At 40.4% G+C, this 23,290-nt stretch overlaps 1 protein-coding gene across 7 annotated transcripts in view; it reads right to left on the bottom strand.

Annotated features, from left to right (window-relative positions):
* IQSEC3 (IQ motif and Sec7 domain ArfGEF 3) overlaps positions 1-23,290 on the bottom strand; it is a 212,611-nt gene that overhangs the window by 61,845 nt on the left and 127,476 nt on the right. For all 7 annotated transcript variants that reach the window (XM_087935030.1, XM_087935034.1, XM_087935032.1 and 4 more), the window contains exons 3-4: positions 21,739-22,027; positions 621-1,714 (exon numbers count right to left, since the gene is read on the bottom strand). In XM_087935030.1, coding sequence (XP_087791156.1) covers positions 621-1,714; positions 21,739-22,027 — 1,383 coding nt within the window. The remainder of the gene's footprint in view (positions 1-620; positions 1,715-21,738; positions 22,028-23,290) is intronic.

Genomic DNA, 23,290 nt, shown 5'->3' with positions numbered 1-23,290 from the left:
CTTCGGTAGCATTAGTGTCCACCAACGTAAGCCACAGCCTCCAACAAAATTCACAAATCCCATCCCATTAAGGGGAAAAAAACAGCTGCTAAAATCTTTAGGTCTGAGAGATTAATCTCTGCCCAAAACATCTGAAAATACAGGATATTTTTCTTTCAAACTCCTTTAAGACATCCCAAGGTGTTTTTTTCAAGAGGCAACTGGAGTTTCTGGTTTTTCTTTGAAGACGTTTTGCTTCTCAGAGCAGTCCAGTTGCCTCTTGAAAAAGCACCTTTGGGATAACCATGACCTGGATGACTGAGAATCTCCATCGACATCTTTTAAGACATACAACATTCTTACAATATCCCTGAACATTACAACAAACCTTGTTGGAATGTAGTTGGTTACCTGTCTACCGCTCTCTGGCGTCTGTCTAACCATGTGGCTCTAGATTATTTTTATTCCTATATTTTCAACCCAATGTCCATGCAAAACCCTCGGTGCTTTGAAGACCGAACCTCTAAACCAGAAAACCATGCTGCTGGGATAAGCCTAATTGTTTCTGATAGTCTCTTGTTTTGATGAACTCGGGAAAGCTACAAGAGATTTTAAAGAGATGTTCTCGTTAAGTCACTTACATGTTAAAGAGATTCAGCCCAATGCGGTACAGCCGTTTCCTCATGGTGTCCGTAGAAAGTGTGGGGGATTTGCAGACGGCTGGATTCTCACAGTGGTACCGTGGCAGGCTCAAAATCATGGCTTGCAGGGCTTCCTTTGAGGATAACTCTGAAGCAGACTTCGCTGAGGTGGACGTACTGCTACTGCTCAGTTGTTCCAAATTGTCTACATTTTCAGCTTCTGATCCCTTGTGCTGCCCAGTCCCATTTTCAGAGCCAAAGTCAAGTTTCGGCATCATCATTTGGTCTTGCTCAGGCTCCCCTTTCTCCAAACCGTTGGTGTTGAGATTCTCCTCAGTTATTGGGTGACTATTCTGGAGGGCTCCAGCATCAGGCTGCCCTTCGGAAACAGCTTGAAGATCTTTATCCTCTTTCTCCCCTTCCACGGGGATTTCTTCTATTTTGGCAGCTGGAGAAATCCCAGCCTGGCTACTGTTGGCCAGGCAGTTTGCCATAGACACCGAGGTAGATGAGGAGACAGAGATATTCTTGTTGTCTATTTGGACAGTGACATCCCTAAAGGCCATCATGAGTGTGCTGCTGCTCTTTGGCAATGTATCTGGCAGCAGCCCTTCCTCCTTCTCTTGGTCTTTCAGTTCCATGTCCGAGTCTTGGTTTGGTGGCATGGCGCTCGTACTGAAAGTCTCTCTTATCTGATAGGAACTGCCGTCTTGAAGGGAGCACATCGTTTTCAGGCTCCATGTGCTGAGCGCGTCGTCAATCGATTTAGCCAAAGACTGAACTTGCTCAGTGAACGAGTCTTCCAGTTCGGTCAGTGCCCCACTAATGGTTACTGGCAAAGAGGGAGATCTTACCAAGGGGATGCCAACAAAGTTATAGCCTTCCACTAGAGCTTTCTCAGCAGAAAAATTTTCAGAGTTCTGGACTCGGAGTTTCCTCAAGGAAATCCGCCGGGGCATGCGGCTCTCCAGTAGAGAGTTCCGGATCTTCTCAAAGTTTTTGCTTAGCTGGTACTGGCGGAAGGCAGTCTGGATCGTGCAGGCTGCTCTCCGAGAGACCAAGTGGCCCCCATATTTGTGCTCTAGCATTTCGATCTGAAACACACAAACAAGATTTTGAAAAATGATTGGTGAAGAGTTTGCATTGGCTACTTTCTAATACTCTCCTGGTCTTTGAATAATATTGATATTCTTCTAATTGTGAAATGCTTTTGGTACAGTTCTTTTTTTTTTATTGTACACTGCCCAGAGTCATGTTGGTGAGATGGTTAGCTATATAAATATGATGGCTGATTGCATAAATTAAATTAAACGAAACTAATTCTTTTAAAAATCTAACTAACTGTTAGATTAAAAATCTAACTGGCAGATATTTAATCAATCATAGATTAATACATCATGAATTACATATACAAGTTTTCTTTGCTTATGTTGAAAACTGGGAAATATCACAGTTTCTATTGTACAATGTTTGATGAAGCAACTCTGTATGTTGCAAAAACTTTATATATGCATACCTATGAATCAGTTTTGACCCCTGGCAACTACTTGGATTAGTCCTTGTAATTTGCAGAAGAGGTTAGCCATTGCCATTTTCCTAGGGCTGAGAGATAATGTCTGGCTCCAATTCACTCACTGGCTTTGTGCCTAGAACTCACAGTCTTTTGGTTTCTACCTTGGTGACTTAACCACTACATCAAATGGTTCTCATATCTTTCAAAAATACTTAGGGTTATTCAGTGAAGAGCATCTACTTATTATAGGACTAGCTGGATACCCATGCTTTGCTACGAAACTATGTCACCAGGTTTAGTTTTGGGGGAGGAAAATAAGGGGTGGGTAGGAATTCTGCCTCTGCCTATCAGCATCCATCGGTATTCATCTGGCTAGCGTCCTGTCAGTGTGTGAGAGAGTTGAGGGCTGTTTGGAAACTGAAACATGGAAACTGAAACAGTATTTGCTGTGTGAGCAAGAAGGAGACAGCAAGGAGCCTGGGCATGGCTTAGCTCAACTGTTCTGTAATAAAGCTGGTTGCTGCTGTGAAACTAAAACTCCTCTGCTTGTGTTTTGCATTTGGAACAGATTTCTTTTCAGGTGGGGAGGGGGAGTAGAACTCCTTAGCATCAGAGCGTGTTAATAATAATATATGAAATACTAAAGCTCTGATGGTCATTTTGAAAAATCCTTTCTTAATGAGCACCTAGAAGCCAAGAGGAACATATGTGCCAAATTTCAAGTTTCTAAGCTTTACGGTTCTAGAGATTTTGTGATGATGCATGATGGTATTTCGCTTTTACATAAAAATGGATTATAAAGCAACAGCTGAGACTTAGTCTCTAAAGTAATGTTATCCGAAACTCATAGTATAGAGGAAAATTATTTTGAGCTTTGTCTCTATAATTTTAATGTCTAAAAATGGTAATCTAAAAACAATGTAGTTCGTCATCAGGTTCTTGGGTCTACTAATGTCTGAATTATCTAAGACTGAGTTATTTCAAGAACTGTATGTGCCTGCATGTGGTGTTTTCAGGTGTTTTAGGATTACTGCTATCAGAACAAATAAGAACTGTTTTAGAGGCGGCGTTATCATCTGGGCTGCAAAGATATGAGCAACCTCCAAAAGATACAGAAAACCCCAACTCTCTGCTGCCATCTCCTGGATATTCAGATTCTTTCGCCCACATTTGAAAGCTCTAGATATATACAGCAGAGCAACATTCTTTAAGTGAGAAGGGCTGGGTTAAACAATGTTATTTCCCAGTGATGGCATAAATCCAACAGGGATTTTGATTGACAGAGTCCTAAAGAATCGTTTCATCCCTTAGAGGATAATTTGTTTTTCTAAACAATCATCAGTGCTGGATAAATTTCAACTGGGGGCAATAAAAAAACAACGTATGAACCATCAAACCAATAGTAGGATAAACCATGACAATCAAGTGAGCAAGCCTATAAAAGGGCCATAACTGGACCAATAATGGCACTCACTCAGTGACAACAATCAAACTAGACTTTTTATACAGTGGTTTCTTGGTACTCAACTGCTTTGAAACTTATCAAATATGGTACTCAATGCATTTTGTTGTGAAAATTTTGTCCTGGTACTCATCATTTGTTTGGTACTCAACCAACAAGCTAGAACTTGGTATCAGCTGCCTTGTGACTTACTACATTATTCCTTATGGGAAAAAATTGTTTGGTAGTCATTATTTTTGATATTCTTTGCACCTCCTGGAACCAATTAACAGTGACTACCGAAGTACCGCTGTATTAGAATTGATTGTACCTACCTCATCCCTTAGAGCAGGGGTGTCAAACTCATGTTGTCATGCCGTCGTCATGTGACGTATCATGACTTTCCCCCCTTCGCTAAAATGGACATGGGCATGGCCAGCGCATAACACATTCAACCCTCGAGCTGTGATTTTGACACCCCTGCCTTAGAGGATCTTTGTACAAATAGTTTTTTTCTTCGTATCTTGATCAAAAAGGCTTAAAAGGGGAACCGTGGAAGGATCTCTCTACCCTCACCCTATATCATCCCAGGATTGGTCCCCCAAATGTTCATTAAGTAACAGTGGTGATGACTGCAGTGATGTGAAGGATAGATAGCAATGGAGAAGAAAGCAGAAAGGATAAACACTAATTATTCCCCTAGAGATTTGCAGCTTGTGTTTATTGAGACTGGAGCATTTTTTTGCTTCTCTCGGTAAAGGGCTTTTTTCCTTCCAAGTTCTGCTGGAAACTGCTGCCCACCAAATTACAATGTAAAGCAAGAAAATTGGAGAAGGAGATATAAGCCACAGAGGTCAGCTTTGCATTAATAAGCAGGCATAGAATTGATCCTCCAGAAATAGGAGTGAGCACTGCTCTCCACCGTTACTAATCACCTCCTTACTGAAATCTTTATTGGGATAAAAAAATAAAAATCTTCTGCGAGCGCTAACTTTGCTTTTTTAAGGAATACTTCAGAGGGATTCACATGCCTTTCTCCATCCCAGCTCAGTTATTTGCTTCTCTGCATGACTACACAAATACAAACACAAACACAAACACAAACACACACACACACACACACATGATAGATGTGGAGAAAATTTTCATCTATAAGAAAAAATAAGCTATATTTTCCAAATAGCCTAAGTACTATTGGTGGGGAAAGCTAAGACCTGCACCGAACAAGGAAATGATGCCAAATCATCAAATCATCAGGTTGGAAGGGACCTTGGAAGTATTCTAGTCCACCCCCCTGCCAAGGAGGCAGGAGACCTTACATCATCCCAGACAAATGATTGCCTAATCGTTTCTTGAAAACCTCCAGTGATGGTGCACACACAACTCCAGGAGTTTCCATGGGTTAACTGTTAATGTCAGGAAGTTTCTCCTTAATTCTAGGTTGTATCTTTCTTTGATAAGCTTCCACCCATTGCTTTTTTTTTTGTTCTGTTCTCAGGAGCTTTGGAGAATAAATGGATCCTCTCTTCTCTGTGGGAGCCCCTCAAGTATCAGAAGACAGCTATCATGCCACCCCAATTCTTTTCTTTGTTAAGCTGCACATACCCAGTTCTCTTAGTTTTTCCTCATACAATTTATCCTGCAGATCCCTTATCACCTTAGTTGCTTTCCTCTGCACTCTTTCTAGAGTTTCATCATCTTTTTTGTACAGAGGTGACCAGAATTGAACCTTGGGGAGGCTTTTATGCATGTGGGTAGGCCAAGGATTTTGTTCCAGAATTGTTCAGTAGATTTAACTGTATTGAATTTATTTTAGGGCATATGTTATAGCTTTGTATATATCTTGCCTCAAAACAGTGAGAAGCTGAGCTGCTGATTTTGAGTATTTATGATCAAAGCAGCTGTGAAAACAGTCTCAGGGTTCTCATACAGCCAAGGACTGCTCCCTTCTTCCAGCATTTGAGATAGAAGTAATAGCTTTATAAATTAATTATAATCATTTACAACTGCTGAAATGAATATGGTGCATTTTTTTCTTTTAGTTATATTGGTTTTTAAAATGGTTCAATATACAATTTTCCACGTGTCCCTATTACTGATTCTCGTGTTCTAAAAATATTTTGAGAAACAGATTACATTTTTTGAGCTACGCTCTGAAGAAACATAATAAGTCATCACACATTTAACTTGACCAGGTATTTATATTTTAGGACAAAATTACTACAAATCCTGGTCCAAACCTTTCTACTTGGAGCTTAAAATAGTTGTTTTGAGTTCAAAACATGATTTTCCTAGAACACTGTAGTAGTGTGCAATTTATAATACATTTATTTGACTACAGGCCTAATATCACAAGTAGTTTACAGATAGCTTTGAATACTCTCCTTGAGGGCCTTATTCTTATAAAATTCATAGGCAGGTGTCAATAAAGATCATCATGTCACTGTGTTCATAATACTGAGAGAAATTGCCACCTGTGTCATTAGCTGAGGTTTCTAATGAAACCAGACCTTTTCTAGGAAGGTATGTGCAGAATCCTTCAATCCCTCATGCTAGGTGTAGGAAGATATCATTACTAACTTGAAAGAACAGAAAAAGGGCCCTTTAATAAAAAGCAGTGCAAAAATTGCCAATCAAGTTATCAAACTTGGCAGTACAACTTGATGAATCTGAGAATGACCTCTTGTGATATACACTTTTCCAATAGATATGGCTTAACAGACACATTTTCTATTTTCTGCAGAATCAACTATGCCTGTCAGCTGAGAAGAAAGCAACACACATTATGTTAGCCACAGCTCATGTTACTGAGGTTATTATGATTTGTTAGATTTAGGTCTCACTTTATCAAAGTAGCCTATTTCAGACTACTTTCTCCAATTCCTCTTGTGAGGAAAGTTACTTCCTTAAAATCACCCAGTGAGCTTCTACAGATGCCAGCATATTCGAATCTGAATTTCCCCAGATCTAGTCCAAAATCTTAAACACTACCAGTAGTTCTTGATTTACAATCTTTTATTTACTGACCATTCAAAGTTACACCGGCACTGGGGAAAAAAATGATTTATGGCCGTTTTTCACATGTATGACCTTTGTAGCATCCTGGTGGTCATGGGATCAAAATTTGGCCATTTGGCAACTGGCATGTATTTATGAAGGGTCATATGATCCCAGGGTCATGGGGTCAACTTTTGCGACCTTCTGACAAGCAAAGTCTATGGAGAAGCCAGATTCATGTTAAAACCACATTACTACTTTAACAGCAGCAGTGATTTCACTAGACAACAGTGGCAAGAAAGGTTGTAAAATGGAGCAAAACTCACTTAACAACCATGTCACTTAGCAACAGAAATTTTGGGCTCAATTGTGGTCATTAAGTCAAGGACTACCTATATACTAGAGTGGGAAAATCCAAGTTCAACTTTTCTGGCATGCATAGAATCTCATTGGATGATTCCACCTTTAGCTTTGACAGTGACTCTTCCTCAGTCTAAATTACTTCACACAGTTATTGGGGAATAATATTAACAGGGACTCCCATATAAGCTGAGGAAGGAATTCTAATAAATTGATTGAAAAGCATGCTATTGTCACACTGTGTGTTTCTCTTGATTAGATGCGATCTAAACTGAACTTTAAAGACATTTCCTGATATACTTCACTGAAAGAAATCTTTACTGGCTCATTTCAAGGATGGCTTCTCTATTCTGGATAAGGCACTTTTGGTCTTGGTAGAATGCCAAGAATTATATTATAAGAAGTAAGCAGGGCAAGGAGAAAAAGAATGAAAATTATAATTGTAATTGATTTAATTTAAATCAAATTTAATCCAATCTAGCAATATTATGCTCCATATATTTAACAATTTTCCACTTCTGGCACATAAAATTTCAGAATAATAGTGTCTCTTGGAAGGGCTGTTACAAGCCATAATCCAGGCTTTGGGAGGAGACAGTTCTGTGTGCGTTTTGACTTGGTAGCACAACGTCCTAGTTAGCTGCTATTTTATTTTCACACAACAATCATAAAACTAAAGGCAAAAGCTGGAAAGATTTTGAGTATCTGTGGTTGTGTGGGGAGATGTTGGACTCAATAGAACATCTCTTCATAACAACTAGGCAGTCTTGGGGACACAAACACCTATTTTGCAGTTAGTGTGAAGGACAAAACCAGTTGTTTTGATTCATATCCAGTATGAAACTGGGGTGTTTTGATCCAGGAATGGATCAAAGCACAGGCATTGTGTGTGAAAGCAGTTGTCACGACCCTGTTGGAACTTGACTCGGAGGGGGAAGCCGAACAGCTGACAGGAAGTGGGAGTGTGGCTCTGTTGGGTGTGGAAGAAACTGAGGAAGGGCAAAGTTCGGCTGGGCAGAGGAGGGGAAGAAGTTCTATAGAACTGGCCCGAATGGGTAGAATCCCTCCCCTGCAATAGAAGTATATTATCTTGTCTGTTTTGCTTTGTAAGAGAAAAAGGCGTTCCTTTTGGGCCATAGAGTAGCTTTGGAATTTTTTGACAATTGTTTCACAACATGGGTTTACTTATTTATAACAGGGGTGTCAAACTCAAGGCCCGCAGGGTCACCCTGGAAACAGCAAAGAACCACCCCGCAGTGCCTTTGCCAGAGAAAATGGACTTGGGAGATCCAGGCTCCATTTTCGCTGGCAGAGGGCTGCAGGAGGCCATTGCTCCTGCACGGGGGGGCACGGGGGGCATGTGTGGCCTCCCCGGGCTCTGTTTTCGCTGACAGAGAGCTAGCAAAACAAACTAAAAGCAAAACAAAACAAAAGGATGTTTCCCCTTTTGCATTTGAGCATCCAAGAATAGACAGGAAAGGAGAAAGGGAAAGAGGAAAGACAAAAAAAGAAGGGAAGATGGGAAGAGAGCAAGGAAGGAAAAATAAGGAAAGAGGGGAAGGAAGAAGAAAGGAGAATGAAGAGAGAAGGAAAAAAGAGAAGGGAGGGAGGGAGGGAGGGAAGGAAGGAAGGAAGGAAGGAAGGAAGGAAGGAAGGAAGGAAGGAAGGAAGGAAGGTTATAATGAGTGGGAGGGATGATCTGAGGGAAGTTCTGCCTTAGCACTTGGCCACCACAGCTGCCCCTGACACGAGTGACTTCGAGCTGGCTATACTCATTCTGGCCGCACCCATTCCGGCCTCCTGAGGTTAAACTCAACTCTGATGCAGTCCTCAATGAAATCAAGTTTGACATCCCTGATTTACAAGATAGCTCATTGGTGGTGTGACCAATCACATACACACACACAAAAAATCATTTTACCACAAACCAAATTGGTAGAGCTACGTTCAGCTGACCTTCCCCCACCCAACCCATTTCCCCAAGATCCTTATTCCCCACACCCATAGCTCCTCAGGACTTTCTTTACCTGTGTCCACTCCTGGCCTATCTCTTTTTATAGGCAATTGAGTATATTCCAAATAAACCAGTGTGCTATAATCGATCTATTTATTTATATAGGAAGCATGTCTCTGAGCAGTGACATTTAAAAAAAAAATACTGTTGCTTCCCCTGTACTTTTTTTTTTTTTTTTTACAAAAAATGAATACTGTGTAAGAAATAGCCTAGATTACAGGCCCAATTTGGAAGAAGAACCCCTTTTCCATTTTTGTAAGGAAAGAAACTGGAGTGTCTGACATCTAATTGAGTAACAGACTAATGAAAGTAATTGCCTACTACTTAAAAACTCCCCTTCCTGGAATTTTCTTCTGAAAATAATGATTAAACTCGATATATTTCTGGATCCCAACACAAGCTAAGTGACAACTTGAACGTCTAAAAGAAAATGGAGGCAACTGGGGAATCGCTCTAGTTAAGATGAAAGACTTTGTCAAGAGGCTGTTATAAAAGATTCAGGCCAACGGAACAAAATAAAAAGAAGCACCAGTCCTGGATCCCTGTAGATAAATTCTAAATATCTTAAATATACAAGCATGCCCATTATCTCTGAAGACAAGAAGAATTACGAGATTCTAGATGGAATGTAGCAAAACTGGTTACAGTTTAACCTAAGAATAATATTAAATTCGGATGTAGGTTTTCTTTCATTTCATTTCATTTCAACTTATCTGTCTTTGCTTTCGTCTAGAGTTTGTATTTTATGTTTCACTGCCACTAGAGAGATAGGGCATCAGATAGAGTGGTCTAACCAGATAATGAAATTCTCTTTCTTAGATTGCTGGCATTTAGACAAACAATTCCACTAAGCTTTATCCAGATTTGGCTCCCTTTTGTATTATACTCCTACTTTGTTTTGGTTATATTGTCTGTTCTCATTTTACCTTCTTTTATGTTTTATTGCCATTTTCCTTAAACTTAGATGACTTTGGTTCTTAGAATTCTCAGCATGACCTTTCCAAGTGAGGAATTCTGGGAATTGACGCCTCCCCACTCCAAGGTCAGAAGAGATTCAAAATTTGTGGCAGCTCTAGAATTTCAAGACTCTTCAATCAAAAACGTTCTGAATCAGTTTCCTCATCATGTTGACTGTGGAATTCTGGGAGATGAATTCCACACATCTTAAAGAGGTTGAGGTTGAGAAACACAGGCATAATCTGTACATTCAAGGAAAGTCAAACCTTCTCTTTAGTTATACAAATATTCACCTGTTTGGGGGAAGACAAGAACAAAACTAATCATGGAGCCATATCTACAAAGATTCTCAGTCATCCAGGTCATGGTTGTCCCAAAGATATTTTTTCCAAAAGACAACTGGCCTTTCTTGGAATTTTTTTTCCTTGAAAATGAAAGCTCTGAAGAAGCTTCTTGGAAGAGATGCAAAAAAATTTCAAGGAAAAAAACAACAAGAAAGTCCAGTTGATTTTTGGAAAAGCACCTTTGGAAATAATGGGGTAGCACCATAGCATGACTCTGCTGAAATTTGGGCTTCTGCAGTTGTCAAAAATGCCAACTTCGGTGCCAACTCTGATTTTATTATTGGATATATTTGAACAACATGGTTAACTAGCCAGATGCCACTTGGGAAAACTGCTCACATCTGTTGCAAATATTCCAACTGAGGAACTGCTATATTTCAGCAGTCTCCAAGCTTTTTTGGCTTTAAGGACTGCAGCAATGTTGAGGGAGAGAGGGGATGGTTCTGCACACACACACTGCTTGCGCAAATGCAGTTTCATGCGCTTGCATGTTCACTCGTTGTGTGGCCCAATTCTAAATGAGCTGCAGCCTGGCATGGGGCCACAGCTCAGGGGCTGGAGAGACCCTTGCTATATTTCACAGCCTCGATATTGGGGATGGGAGAGGAGGAATAACAATTGCAATGATCCAGTTGTACACAGTTAAGCACAGTTTACTCATCTCTCGTGTTTTTTCTACCTTTTCTACCTATCCAATCCCTCTTCCTTTCTTGTTAGTTGCGAAGTCATGTCTGACCCATCGCGACCCCATGGACAATGTTCTTCCAAGCCTTCCTGTCCTCTACCATCTTCTGGAGTCCATTTAAGCTCATGCCTACTGCTTCAGTGACTCCATCCAGCCACCTCATTCTCTGTCATCCCATTCTTCTATTGCCCTCAATCTTTCCCAGAATTAGGCTATTCTCTGGTGAGTCCTTCCTTCTCATTAGGTGGCCAAAGTATTTGAGTTTCATCTTCAGGAGCTGGCCTTCTAAAGAGCAGTCAGGATTTATTTATTTATTTATTTGTCAAGCGATTATAAGATAACAGGTATAAATATAAACATAGTTATGAATACATGAAATGGATACATATAAGAGAAATAAAAAGAAACAATAGGACAGGGACAGTAGGCCCGTTGGTGAGCTTATACACGCCCCCTACAGACCTCTTAGGAAAGGGGTGAGGTCAATAGTAGACAATCTAAGGTTAAAGTTTTGGGGGTTTGGGGAGGAAACCACAGAGTCAGGTAGAGTATTCCAGACATTGACCACTCTGTTGCTGAAGTCGTATTTCCTGCAATCAAGTTTGGTGCAGTTAACCTTGAGTTTGTATCTATTGTTTGCTCTTGTGTTGTTATGGTTGAAGCTGAAGTATTCATTGACAGGTAGGACATTGCAATGTATTATATACCATACTTAGATCAGACCGAAGGCGACGTAGTTCTAGGTTTTCTAGGTCTAGAATTTCAAGTCTGGTGGCATAAGGTATTCTGCAATGAGTAGAGGAGTGGAGAACTCTTCTTGTGAAATATTTCTGGACTTTCTCAACTGTGTTAATATCAGATACGTAATGTGATCTCCTCTAGGACTGACCGGTTTGATTGCCTTGCAATCCAAGGGACTTCCTTTAAGGGATTGCTAAGATGGAAGTTAAAAGTGAGAAGGTTTGGTGTTCTAGGAAACCTGATTTTCCTCAGTTCAGAGGCTATTTGAGGATGTTATTTACCTGCCAACAGCAGGAAAGCATGGTTTATACGCCATTACCCCTCTTGTCCCTCTGTGCATAATATAGCTAATTGGGGGAGATTAATATAGCCCAAAGAGATCCAGAGCTATGTTGAGCTAAAACTAATCTACTCTGCTGCTGATGGGCTTATGGTATTTGCAAAATACACTAACCTTGCTCATGACCCAGTTAAATGTATGACAGCCACTGAATGTTTAATCCATCGTTGACTGTTTAATTTACACGTTGAGCCACCTTGAAGATTTCTGGATTGAAAAGCAGGATAAAATAAATTTAAGCGCAGCTATAGAAAAGAAACATCTGTCCCAGTTGCTATCAATGAGTTGATGAGGGCAGTCAAAAATGATACCACAATTATGAAGAAGTGGGAGGAATTGTCTTTCATAATCTTAGTGGGGCTTCAGCACTTGCTGTCTGCTAAAAACTTCCCCATCCTATGTTTCCTCGGAAGGAAGCTTGGAATTACCTACTTTGCATGCCTGTCAACTGATTCAAAGAAACCAATCAATCATATAAGCTTGGGTTGTTTAATATATGCAGCTGCCGAATAGATTTGCATATGTTTGCATAGGGGTAAAAACAATAGTTCTGAAGCAAGTTTGTGCCTGTGCAGTTTGTGATTTGAGGCACTTTCCTCTATGATGAGAGATGAGCTTTTTAACAATGGTGATCTAAAACGATTCCATGCTAACAGTGACCAATCAGGATGGGCTTGTGGACCAAAGAATAGCAGAGAGTTCCCTACAGTCTTTCCAACTTCCAAATTCAGGGAGAACTGGGAGATGGAAATATTTCTCTGGTCACATATCAACCATGTCATGCTACAATCACAAGGTTTTTGAAGACCATCTTTAACATATGATTGCTCTACTCAGAAGTTCCATTTGAATGGTTGGGTTTACATGTCACCACAAACAATGTTTAACAATATTTTCTTCACTAAGCCACAAATAGGGGACGTAGTGGATCAGTGGCTAAGACACTGAGCTTGTCGATCAGAAAGGTCGGCAGTTTGGCGGTTCGAATCCCTAGCAGTGCATAACGGAGGGAGCTCCCGTTACTTGTCCTGGCTTCTGCCAACCTAGCAGTTTGAAAGCATGTAAAAATGCAAGTAAAAAAATAGGGACCACTTTGGTGGGAAGGTAACAGCGTTCCGTGCGCCTTTGGTGTTTAGTCATGCCGGCCACATGACTACAGAGACGTCTTTGGACAGCTCTTCAGTTTTGAAATGGAGATGAGCACCGGCCCCTAGAGCCGGAAATGACTAGCACGTAGGTGCAAGGGAAACCTTTACCTTTTAAGGCACAAATGACTGAGTTTACTGATAGTTATAAGACAGAAACCATTACTGGTAAACAGAAATGGCTGGATTTACATAACATACTAAGCCAAAACATTACAACCTCCATGATACTCTGTATGGTTCAAAAATGCAGCACTTTTTTTTTCAAATATATATACCTAAAGATACGGGGCTAATCATTTTCAGCGTATGGTTGCCTATTGGAATACTTGCTCAGTTATTGCTTTAGCTTTTTTTCTTTTTTGCTCTTACTCTAAATTTAATTGCATTGTATTCTCCTGGACTCAGAGTGGGTTTGCTTGATTTCATAGTTTTCTTAATTTAATTTCCATGCAATATATTTCCAACTACTCTTTGTATCAATATTTTACCTTTCTCTGGAGGAAAAGAAATCATTTGAACTTTTACAAATGTCTCGCTCAGAGAAAAATTAATAACAAGGTAATGTGCTAGAGTGATTTTTTTTTCTTTTGTTCTGCTAGGAGGTTCTCTCAAAGAGAAACTTTTCCTTCACAGGGAGCAATTTCATGGCTCTCCAGACTACGGCTTGAATCCAGACTGTATTTTATGTTAAAGTACTTCAAACACAGAGATTGGATTTAGATACAGTACTAAGTCCATAGCCAAGTTCTCCTGCTGACTCTCACCTCTCCTCTTCTTCTACAAAGGTGGAAGAGACCCAAACTATCTCATTACATTTTTAGATCAATAGCAATTTAAAAATGCTAATTTTACATGTACCCAACCCATCACTGCAGGGAGGCAGGGAATGTGACCAGTCCCCTCTCCTAAGGAAGTCCATCTAGTGGAAACAAGAAGTAGGGCCTTCTCTGTAATGGCTCCTCCCTGCAGAACATCATCCTTGCAGAAATAAGATTAGCCCCCCCATTTTGAAACTCTTTTGCAAGGCCCCGAAGACCTGGTTTTGCCAACAGACTTGGGGATCTCAGAGTGGGATGGAGCTCATCCAGAGGTGGTATCCAGCCAGTTTGGACAGGTTCTGGTGTACCAGTGGCAGAAAATTTGAGTAGTTAGAGAACTGGCAAATACCACCTCTGCCTGGCCCTACCCACCCCCCCGCGCCCTTTCCTGTCCTGTATTACCTTGTTTTTACCTCAGCTGATTCATGCGGCAGAGCAGATTGCCACACCTTAGCTGAGCTAAAAAAACAGCTCACCTCACTAGCGCTGACAGAGAGGGAGGTTTTTGAGTGCTGTGTGCGCACGCACGAATCATGTGTGCGTATGTGAAGTGTTATCTCATAGAACTGATAGGAAAAAACGTGGAATCCCACCACTGAGCCCATCAAATAGCTCATTTGATTGTTGTCACCAGCAGGATGCGGGGGGTATTGCTTTTTATTGTTTCTGTATTGGCATTTTATCCTTGTAAGCTGCTCAGAGTGGCTGAGAGTGAGTTGGGCAGCTATATAAATTGTCTTAAATAAATTTTAAACATAACTTGTGAATATAAATTAGCTCCATAAACTTTGTGCTTTGGGGCCAAGTTCTTTCTCTTAATCATAATTAAGACGGCTAATTCATACATCACATCGTCTCAGAAAGGTGGCCGACCTGAATTGAGCTTAGCATATAGCATGAACCCAGCCATTATGGTTTGATTTAGCATTGGTTTAGCATTAGGTGAACTTAACCCACTGCTGCGCCATATGTATGACAAAACCTGGTTAAAACCATGTGCAAACCTCAGTTTCAGTCTGTCCATGTTCAGATGGTCAATAGCAAAAGGAAAATAATGTTTCCGAATCCCTCCCGCCTCACACCAGAAGACTGCTAGGAGGAGAGACCTGTAAACTTGCTGAGACTTTTTCTTGATTGCTACATCAGGCCAGAGTTTTCTTCTTGCATATTACCAGATTAATTTTTCAAGCAGATGTTGACTTGTATTGGTTTTTAAGAAGGAGCGTTACAAGCAGGCCATTTACACAGATACACTTGAGAACTGCATTACCTTAGTTGGGAATATAAAGGAAAGCTGGACAGATGTTGTTTTTTATGTCAGAGTGGTGCCACAGGTTCTGTACTACTATTAAGGACTTTTATTACCTCTTATATCTGCTATTGTACCTTCTGGGCATTTGACTCCAAGAGAGACCTGGACCTGGAAGGATTAAATATATCTGGATCTCTCTAAGACTTGTGTTCTCCCTCTTTTTAGACATGTTTGACTTGAACTTCCATAAACTAAAGCCAGTATGCCAGTGGCTATTCTGCCTCTTTGAAGGCATTTGTCACATCAGTGACCCAAGTGCTTTCAAAAAGGTTTACATGGAGTCTAATGAATAATGGCAGGAAAGTGAATCATGTTGGTAATTCTTATGGAAGTAAACCTGTAAAATAGCCCCTGCCAACCTGACATTTTCAGAGCAGATGAGACTGTAATGCTTAGAACTCCCTGCTTAGCATGGACACCCTCAGAGCAGAGGGAGGTTGGATTAGTCTGAAGGAATTTGTGCAAAGGAGTTGATATAATTGGATTACTTTAGGGCAGGGGTGTCAAACTCAAGGTCCATGGGCTGGATCTGGCCCGCAGGGTGCTTTGGTCTGACCCACCTCTGCCAGCAAAATTGGAGCGGTCCTCCCAAGCTCCATTTTCTCTGGCAGAGGGTTGCAGGAAGATGTTGCAGCCGAAAACAGACCTCGGGAGCCCGGTTTCACTGGCAGAACACTTGGGCCACCATGAGTGAGGTCAAGCTGGCCACAGCCACCCTGGCCACCCCCCCGCCCCGGTCAAACAGAACCCTAATGCGGCCCTCAATGAAATCGAGTTTCACACTCCTGCTTTAGGGCCTGTACTATGCTTTTCTTCTATGCCCCATCTCAGAGTGACAGGAAACCTATCAACCCTTTTCAGCAGATGATGAGAAGACTGCAAAAAATGAGATTCTTTTAGGTCTATGGCTGTTTAGTTAGTACAGGTAAGCCTTGGCTTGTGACCACAACCAAGCCCCAAATTTTTGTTTCGACGTGAAACATTTGCTAAGTGAATTTTGCCCCATTTTACGACTTTTCATGCTACAGTTGACAAGTGGGTCACTGCTATTGTTAAGTTAGTAACACGGTTGTTAAATGAATCTAGCTTTCCCTCTGAATTACTTGTAAGAAGGGACACTGCAATCGTCATACATATGAGTCAGTTGTCAAGCATTCATATTTTGATCACATGACCATGGAGATGCTGCAATGGTCATAAGTGTGAAAAACGGTCATAAGTCACCTTTTTTCAGTGCCATTGTAACTTTGAACAGCCACTAAATGAACTGTTTACATACAGGACTACGTGTATGTAAATAACTGAGTAACTGAATAACTAAGTAAAGAAATGAGTGGGATTTAAAGGCTGCCTACAATTCTGGAACCCTAGGTTGACCATTCATGAATCATTCAAAGCTTGTTGGAGAGGCCTCCTTAACAGGTTGCCCCAGGCCCTATATCTTTCATAGCAATAGCAATTCTGTGTGATGGAAATTCTCTATGTAAGCCTTATTCAGGTGTTCCACTCAGGTGTTCTACCTGAAGATGAGTGGAAACCTCAGGCCAGCAAAATTACGTCAGTACAAGCCCAATTGCTGGTATTTGCATTTGCAACATAAATGTCTGAAAAGATGCAGCTCTTACCTGTACATTGATACCAGGAATCAGGAGTATCTAACATGCATGTGTGATGGGACTAAAAGTGCTTCATGCAAACACCATGTGCTAGAAAGCAACGCAAGAGTAAAATGTGTAATTTGGGCTTTTGTGTCTAGAAATTAGTACAATAATAGATTGCCTTCAAATAATATAAGCGGGGGAAACAGATTACTTATGCTGTCACATAGCATACGACTGTATTTATCCAACTAAGAGGTTGTCAAGGATTATATGAATCATTTTAAAAAGGGAGCCAGCTGCTACTTCCTAAGAAAAATACAATTTTTATAATCTTTAAACATTCCAAGGATGAATTTAGATGGCTTTAAATTACAAAATCTGGGGTGCTTGTATATTGAAATATTAGATACAGGCCAATCAATTTAAAGTTCTTTGAGGACTTTAAACAGGCTATGTTGACATCTGTGATACATTGATATCTAACTATCTGTACAACTATTCTCTAAATAACACAATTTTGCATCTAATCTATCAAGCAAACACATTGTCATCGTTTTCTTTTCTTCTGTTGCAATTTTAAACAGAGTTCTTTACTGAGTAAAACCATGCAATACTTTCTATTGCATCAAGACAGAAATTTAGCAAAGAAAGGCAATTTAATAGCCAGGAAACATATCTATCTTTTCTACCATTTTTCACAATCAAGGATCAAAGGCTAATGGTGGCATAGCAGTGACATCATTAGAAGCGGATAGGATAGGATAGGATAGGATAGGATAGGATAGGATAGGATAGGACAGAACTAGGACTAAGAATGGAATGGAATGGAATAAGAATAGGAATAGGAATAGAATGGCTTTTTTTCAGAAGTTGGCTGTTGATTTTCAACTAGGCACTTTCCAAAGTTTATAGAAGTTTATAGAAGTTTATAGAATATTGGACACACAAGGAATTTGATTCCAGTGCATAAACTCTCAATATACATACAACAATAAAGAAATATAATCAGTGTACAAACGAACATATAAATTAACAGCAACTTTTTACAAAATAATTGGGCAACGATTAAAAACAAAATAGGAATACTCCCTATTGTCCTTGTGTGTAAAATGTACTATTTTTTTCAGAAGTTGGCTGCTGATTTTCAACTAGGCACTTTCCAAAGTTTATAGAAAAAGAGACTGAAGCACCCATATCATTTACGTGTCTGGGGTTCCCTCTTTCTCAACCTAAATCTGGGAGCAGTCACGGAGATGATGTACAGAAACTAAACACATCAAACACAAATGGTCTGTGGCTAAAATTCAGGTTATGAGGAGCTCTCCTTAACTCATTTTTTGACAAAAATGTTAAGACTTTTAGAGAGTTCTTTCTGAATAAACCTGTTTTGTATTTATTGCAGTCCCTCCAAACAAGGCAGTATTTTTCAAAGGTTCTTTTTTAGATGCCTTGCTCTGCTAGCAGGGTATTTTACTGATATGATTAGTAAAAGGGTCTTCTATTTGTCTCCTGATTTATGAAAAATCATTCATTAATCAGTCACATTAGATCTGGCTCTGCTCGACACAGATATCCCCAATTCCATTCATGTATTCCCAGCCTGTATTATTCTGAGCCAAACTTGAGAATTCTAATTTCATTTTCTCGGTTTAGATTCAGATTCACATTAAGTCTGAATGCTATTTACATGCAACTATTCAGAGATTAAGAAAACGGGCGGGTGGGGGGGGTTGTTCAAAAATGGTTGATATAATAGAAATGTGGCGAAAAGCCGACATACTTTTGAGGCATTTTTTTTCCAGTGCATCAGTAGATTCATATCTCTGATGCATTTCTGAAAATGCACATTGGTAAATATTATAACTTGAACTGCATACTGAAAGTATCCTTATCTCACCAGAGTGAAAATATTTAGCTGGGTGAAGAATAAAAACACACATAGAAACACATGGTGAGATGAGAAACAAGATCTGAAGCCAAATATTTTGTGGCAGACGGTGAACATTATAAAAAGAGTGACAAGCTAGCAAAAATAAAACCTGTAGTATTTTAAAATTATTTTGTACAATAACTAATTTTATCATAATTCTGTTTCAGGTTCATTAAAGCAAAATCTATGCACACCAGAACAACTAGACACAAGAACAGTTTTTCCCTGAAAGCCATCACTCTGCTAAACAAATAATTCCCTCAATACTGTTCAGCTATTTACAAAGTCTGCACTACTGTTACTATTCTCACCACTCCTTATCGCCCATCCCCTCCCACTTGTGATTGTAGGACTGTAACTTTGTCGCTTGTATCCTTATGATTTATATTGACTGTTTCCTAGTATGATTTGATTGTTGATTGTACCCTATGACTATCATTAAATGTTGTACCTTATGATTCTTGATTCTTAATGAATGTATCTTTTCTTTATGTATACTGAGAGTATTTACACCAAGACAAATTCCTTGTGTCCAATCACACTTGGCCAATAAAGCTATTCTATTCTATTCTATTCTATTCTATTCTATTCTATTCTATTCTATTCTATTCTATTCTATCCAACTGGAGGATAAGGCAGCTCCCATGGTTTCAAGATAGAGAATCTGCAATGGGAAGAAACCTTCAAGGATCTCAAGATTTTCTTGAAAGTCTCTGTAAAAGTTCTTACCAAATGTAAAGATTAAAGAAGGAAGGATTTATTAACTGTATAGGGAGGAATCACATTAACTGCAGTGAACCAATCATAACTGCTTTTAATGTAAAGTTGTTGGGGTTTTTTTGCCTTTTGGTACTGTCCACAGGGAGGAGATCAATTTTGACTGCTCTTTAGAAGGCTAGATCCTGAAGATGAAACTCAAATGCTTTGGCCACCTAATGAGAAGGAAGGACTCAATGGAGAAGAGCCTAATGCTGGGAAAGGTTGAAGGCAAAAGAAGAAGGGGACGACAGAGAATGAGGTGGCTGGATGGAGTCGCTGAAGCAGTCGCCGTGAGCTTAAATGGACTCTGGAAGGAAGTTGGTAGAGGACAGGAAGATCTGGAGGAACATTGTCCATGGGGTCACAATGGGTCAGATACGACTTCGCAACTAACAACAACAACAACAAAAATAATTTATTTTTATTTTTCCTAGCCATACCTAAGATTTAATAGGGCAACATATCAAAGGCCAAATGCTGAAGGCCAATGTTCCTCAGCCTTGGCAAATTGACTTAAACTCCCAGAATTCCCTACTGGAGTATGCTGGCTGGGGAATTCTGGGAGTTGAGGTCCACACCTCTAAAAACGACTGAAGTTGAGAAACACTGATGTAGGCCCTTGCTCTAAGAATTCTTCAGAAAACGCCATTCTCTCCATCTCTGCATCCATTGGGAGCAGGCCTTAATAATAAGCTAATAAATTTAGGAATGTCTAATTTCAACACTTTCTTTCAGATAGGCAGAAGGGCCTGAATTCCCTGACCTGCCTGCAGGAAGAAATATTTCAGCCTTGGTATGGTTAAAGCACAAGGGACGCGGTGGCTCAGTGGCAAAGATGCTAAGCTTGTCAATCAGAAAGGTTGGCAATTCGGCGGTTCGAATCCCTAGCCTTGGTTAATGGAGTGAGCTCCCATTACTTGTCTCAGCTTCTGCCAACCCAGCAGTTACAAAAGCATGTAAAAAATGCAAGTAGAAAAATAGGGACCACTTTGGGGGGAAGGTAACAGTGTTCTGTGTGCCTTAGTCATGCCGGCCACATGACCATGGAGACATCTTCGGACAGCACTGGCTTTTCGGCTTTGTAACGGAGATGAGCACCACCCCCTAGAGCCGGAAACAACTAGCATGTATGTGCAAGGGGAACCTTTACCTTTATGGTTAAAGCAAGGTGCTACACCTGGGCTGCAAAACCACAGAGAACCACTAAAGGGCAGTAATGAATCTTCTGCATCTATTTGCTTTCATCAACAGCCCAAATATAAAATGGCTAGTTAAAGACATAAGCAGGGGGGGAATTTAAGAGTTGCATACATATATTTAATGTATATACTAAATTCTCTTTCAAAACTGACTTTCTCTATGGGGACGTAGATATACACTCTACCTTATTTAAGAAAAATGTTTTCATTTGCATAATATGGCTTGGAGCTCATGGAAAGGTTTGTGTTAATTGCATACAGTGAGCCAAAAAGAATTAAGAAAACATGGATTGAAATCTTAAATTTGTTTCATTCATTTGTTTTGCTACACTTTATAATTGCATAAAATGTCAGTGAATATTTTGTGTGTGTTTTCCCTTCTAGCCATATTACTTGTACATAACTTTTTCCTTAACACTCATATTTTTGCAGTCTGTCTACCCTAATGTATTCTTTACATTATTTTCACAAATATCTCCTATATTGTGTGCCCTTCTCCCTAATATATCCCTTTTCTGAACAGATTGAAAATTGTGCATGCATGACGGTGCACGTATGATTCTTGAGATATAGTTCTGATTTGGCTCACACATTGACACGGTAAGTATAAATTCAGGGGGGGTGAATTCAATGCCTTATACTCCATCAGACTATTCTTGGTCTATATTGTCTATTCTGATAGACAACAGTTCTTTCCAGACCACGGCCCACCCCGCAAAAAATACAGATATTTCCCATCTCTTCCTACCTGATGGATTATGATGAAGGGGCCCTCTTCATGCAAAATACTCCCTATGGTTCTTCCCCAAAATATATTCGCCCAGTCCCATTCCCATCCCTGGTGATGGTCAGCAGGCTGGGAGTGCACATGAAAAGGAACTAAGCTAAATGATGGATGGAGAAATGGCCCCGCCCCACCCCAGCCCTCTCTCCCAAGGCATGAGGAGAAGCAGGCGTACCTGTTTATTCTTTAAGTCAAGGGAGAGCTCATAATTGGATGCAGCCGCATGGGAACAGGTAGCTGCCCCTTTGCTGCGCTGCCCTCTGACGGGGGAACCTGTGTGGTGGAGGCTGGCCTTCTGCACCAAAAGGGAGGACCCCGCTGCCTGCTCTTCCTGTGGCTCCTCATGCTGGGCTTTTAACTTCAAGGTGTCGGACCTGCCTTCCTGGCCACTGCCTCTGCCGGACTCCTTCGGTTCCTCCACGTCACACCCGGTTTTCTTGCTGGCTGAACCGCAGGGATCGTCACTGTGAACAAAACGCAATGTTTCTCTTTTTTTATTTGGTTTTTTTTTTTGGTTGGTTGGTTGATTGATTGGTTGGTTGGTCGGTCGGTTTAAGTTTCTACCTCTAGCTAACTGGCTTTGCAAAAATCCACAGAGCATAGGGCAAGTTTTAGAAAGCTCCTGGAAGCAGAGGGGAAGTTAACTGGTTGCTTTTGTGGTGTAGAGACAATAACTTGGTCCTCAACACCAATAAGACCAAGCAGCTTATAGTGGACTAGAGAAGGAATAGATCAGACATCCAGCCCTTGCTTATCAATGGACCGAGTGGAGCAAGTGGCCAGTTTTAAGTTTCTGGGTGTTACCCTAAAAGAGGACCTGACCTGGGGTGCCCACATTGCAGCCCTGGTCAAAAGGGCCCAGCAGAGATTATACTACCTGAGGCTTCTCAGAAAACAACAACTGAATGAGAAACTGCTGGTAACCTTCTACCGCTGCACCATGGAGAGCATTTTAACATACTGTACCTCTGTATGGTTTGCCAATTGCACAGTGGCAGATAGGAAAGCACTCCAGAGGGTTAACATCATTGCCCAGAGGATTATGGGTTGCCCTCTCCCCTCTTTGGAAGAGCTTTATAGCTCCTTCTGCCTTAAGAAAGTTCAAAACATTCTCAAAGATCCATCTCATCCTGGGCACCCATTTTTTGAACTATTACCATCTGGCAGACAGTACAAGATAATAAAAACAAGGACAAATAGGCTGAAAAACAGCTCCTATCCCAGGGCAGTAACTCTATTGAATTCTACTGTACAGTGCAATATTAATGCAATATCAGGGGTTTCCAATTCAATGTATAGAATGTGAAGGATATGTGTGTTTATTTTCATAGTCATAATGTACACTGAAGATGGTATTTAATTTCATTGTACAAGGTGCAATGACATTAAACTAAACTAAACTAAACTAAAGTTAACCATTAGTGGAGCCATTGTCATGAGAGAGTCAGGCAGGGCAAAACTGTAGGCCTTTCCTAGGCAACAGTCACAACAGTATGGCAGGAGGGAGCAACCTATGGCTGATGAGTCACCGACAGTCCCCAACCTCCATGGAATTACCTCCCAAGACTCCCCGAGATCATTGTCAAAATTCAGCAGCAAAATAATGATTCTTACCAGGGCATTTGCACTTATAAGTTTTCCATAAACACTTAAAATAGGTATGCTAAGCCTCTAAGAAGATTTTAAATGGGCAGAGAAGTTCCCAAACCCCTCAGATTATGGTTGAA

Source organism: Pseudonaja textilis, chromosome 5, assembly GCF_049901715.1.
Source record: "Pseudonaja textilis isolate UNSWEBS1 chromosome 5, rPseTex1.2, whole genome shotgun sequence".
In the NCBI taxonomy this organism is placed as follows: Eukaryota; Metazoa; Chordata; class Lepidosauria; order Squamata; family Elapidae; genus Pseudonaja; species Pseudonaja textilis.
This window is presented reverse-complemented; position numbering and strand designations above follow the sequence as displayed.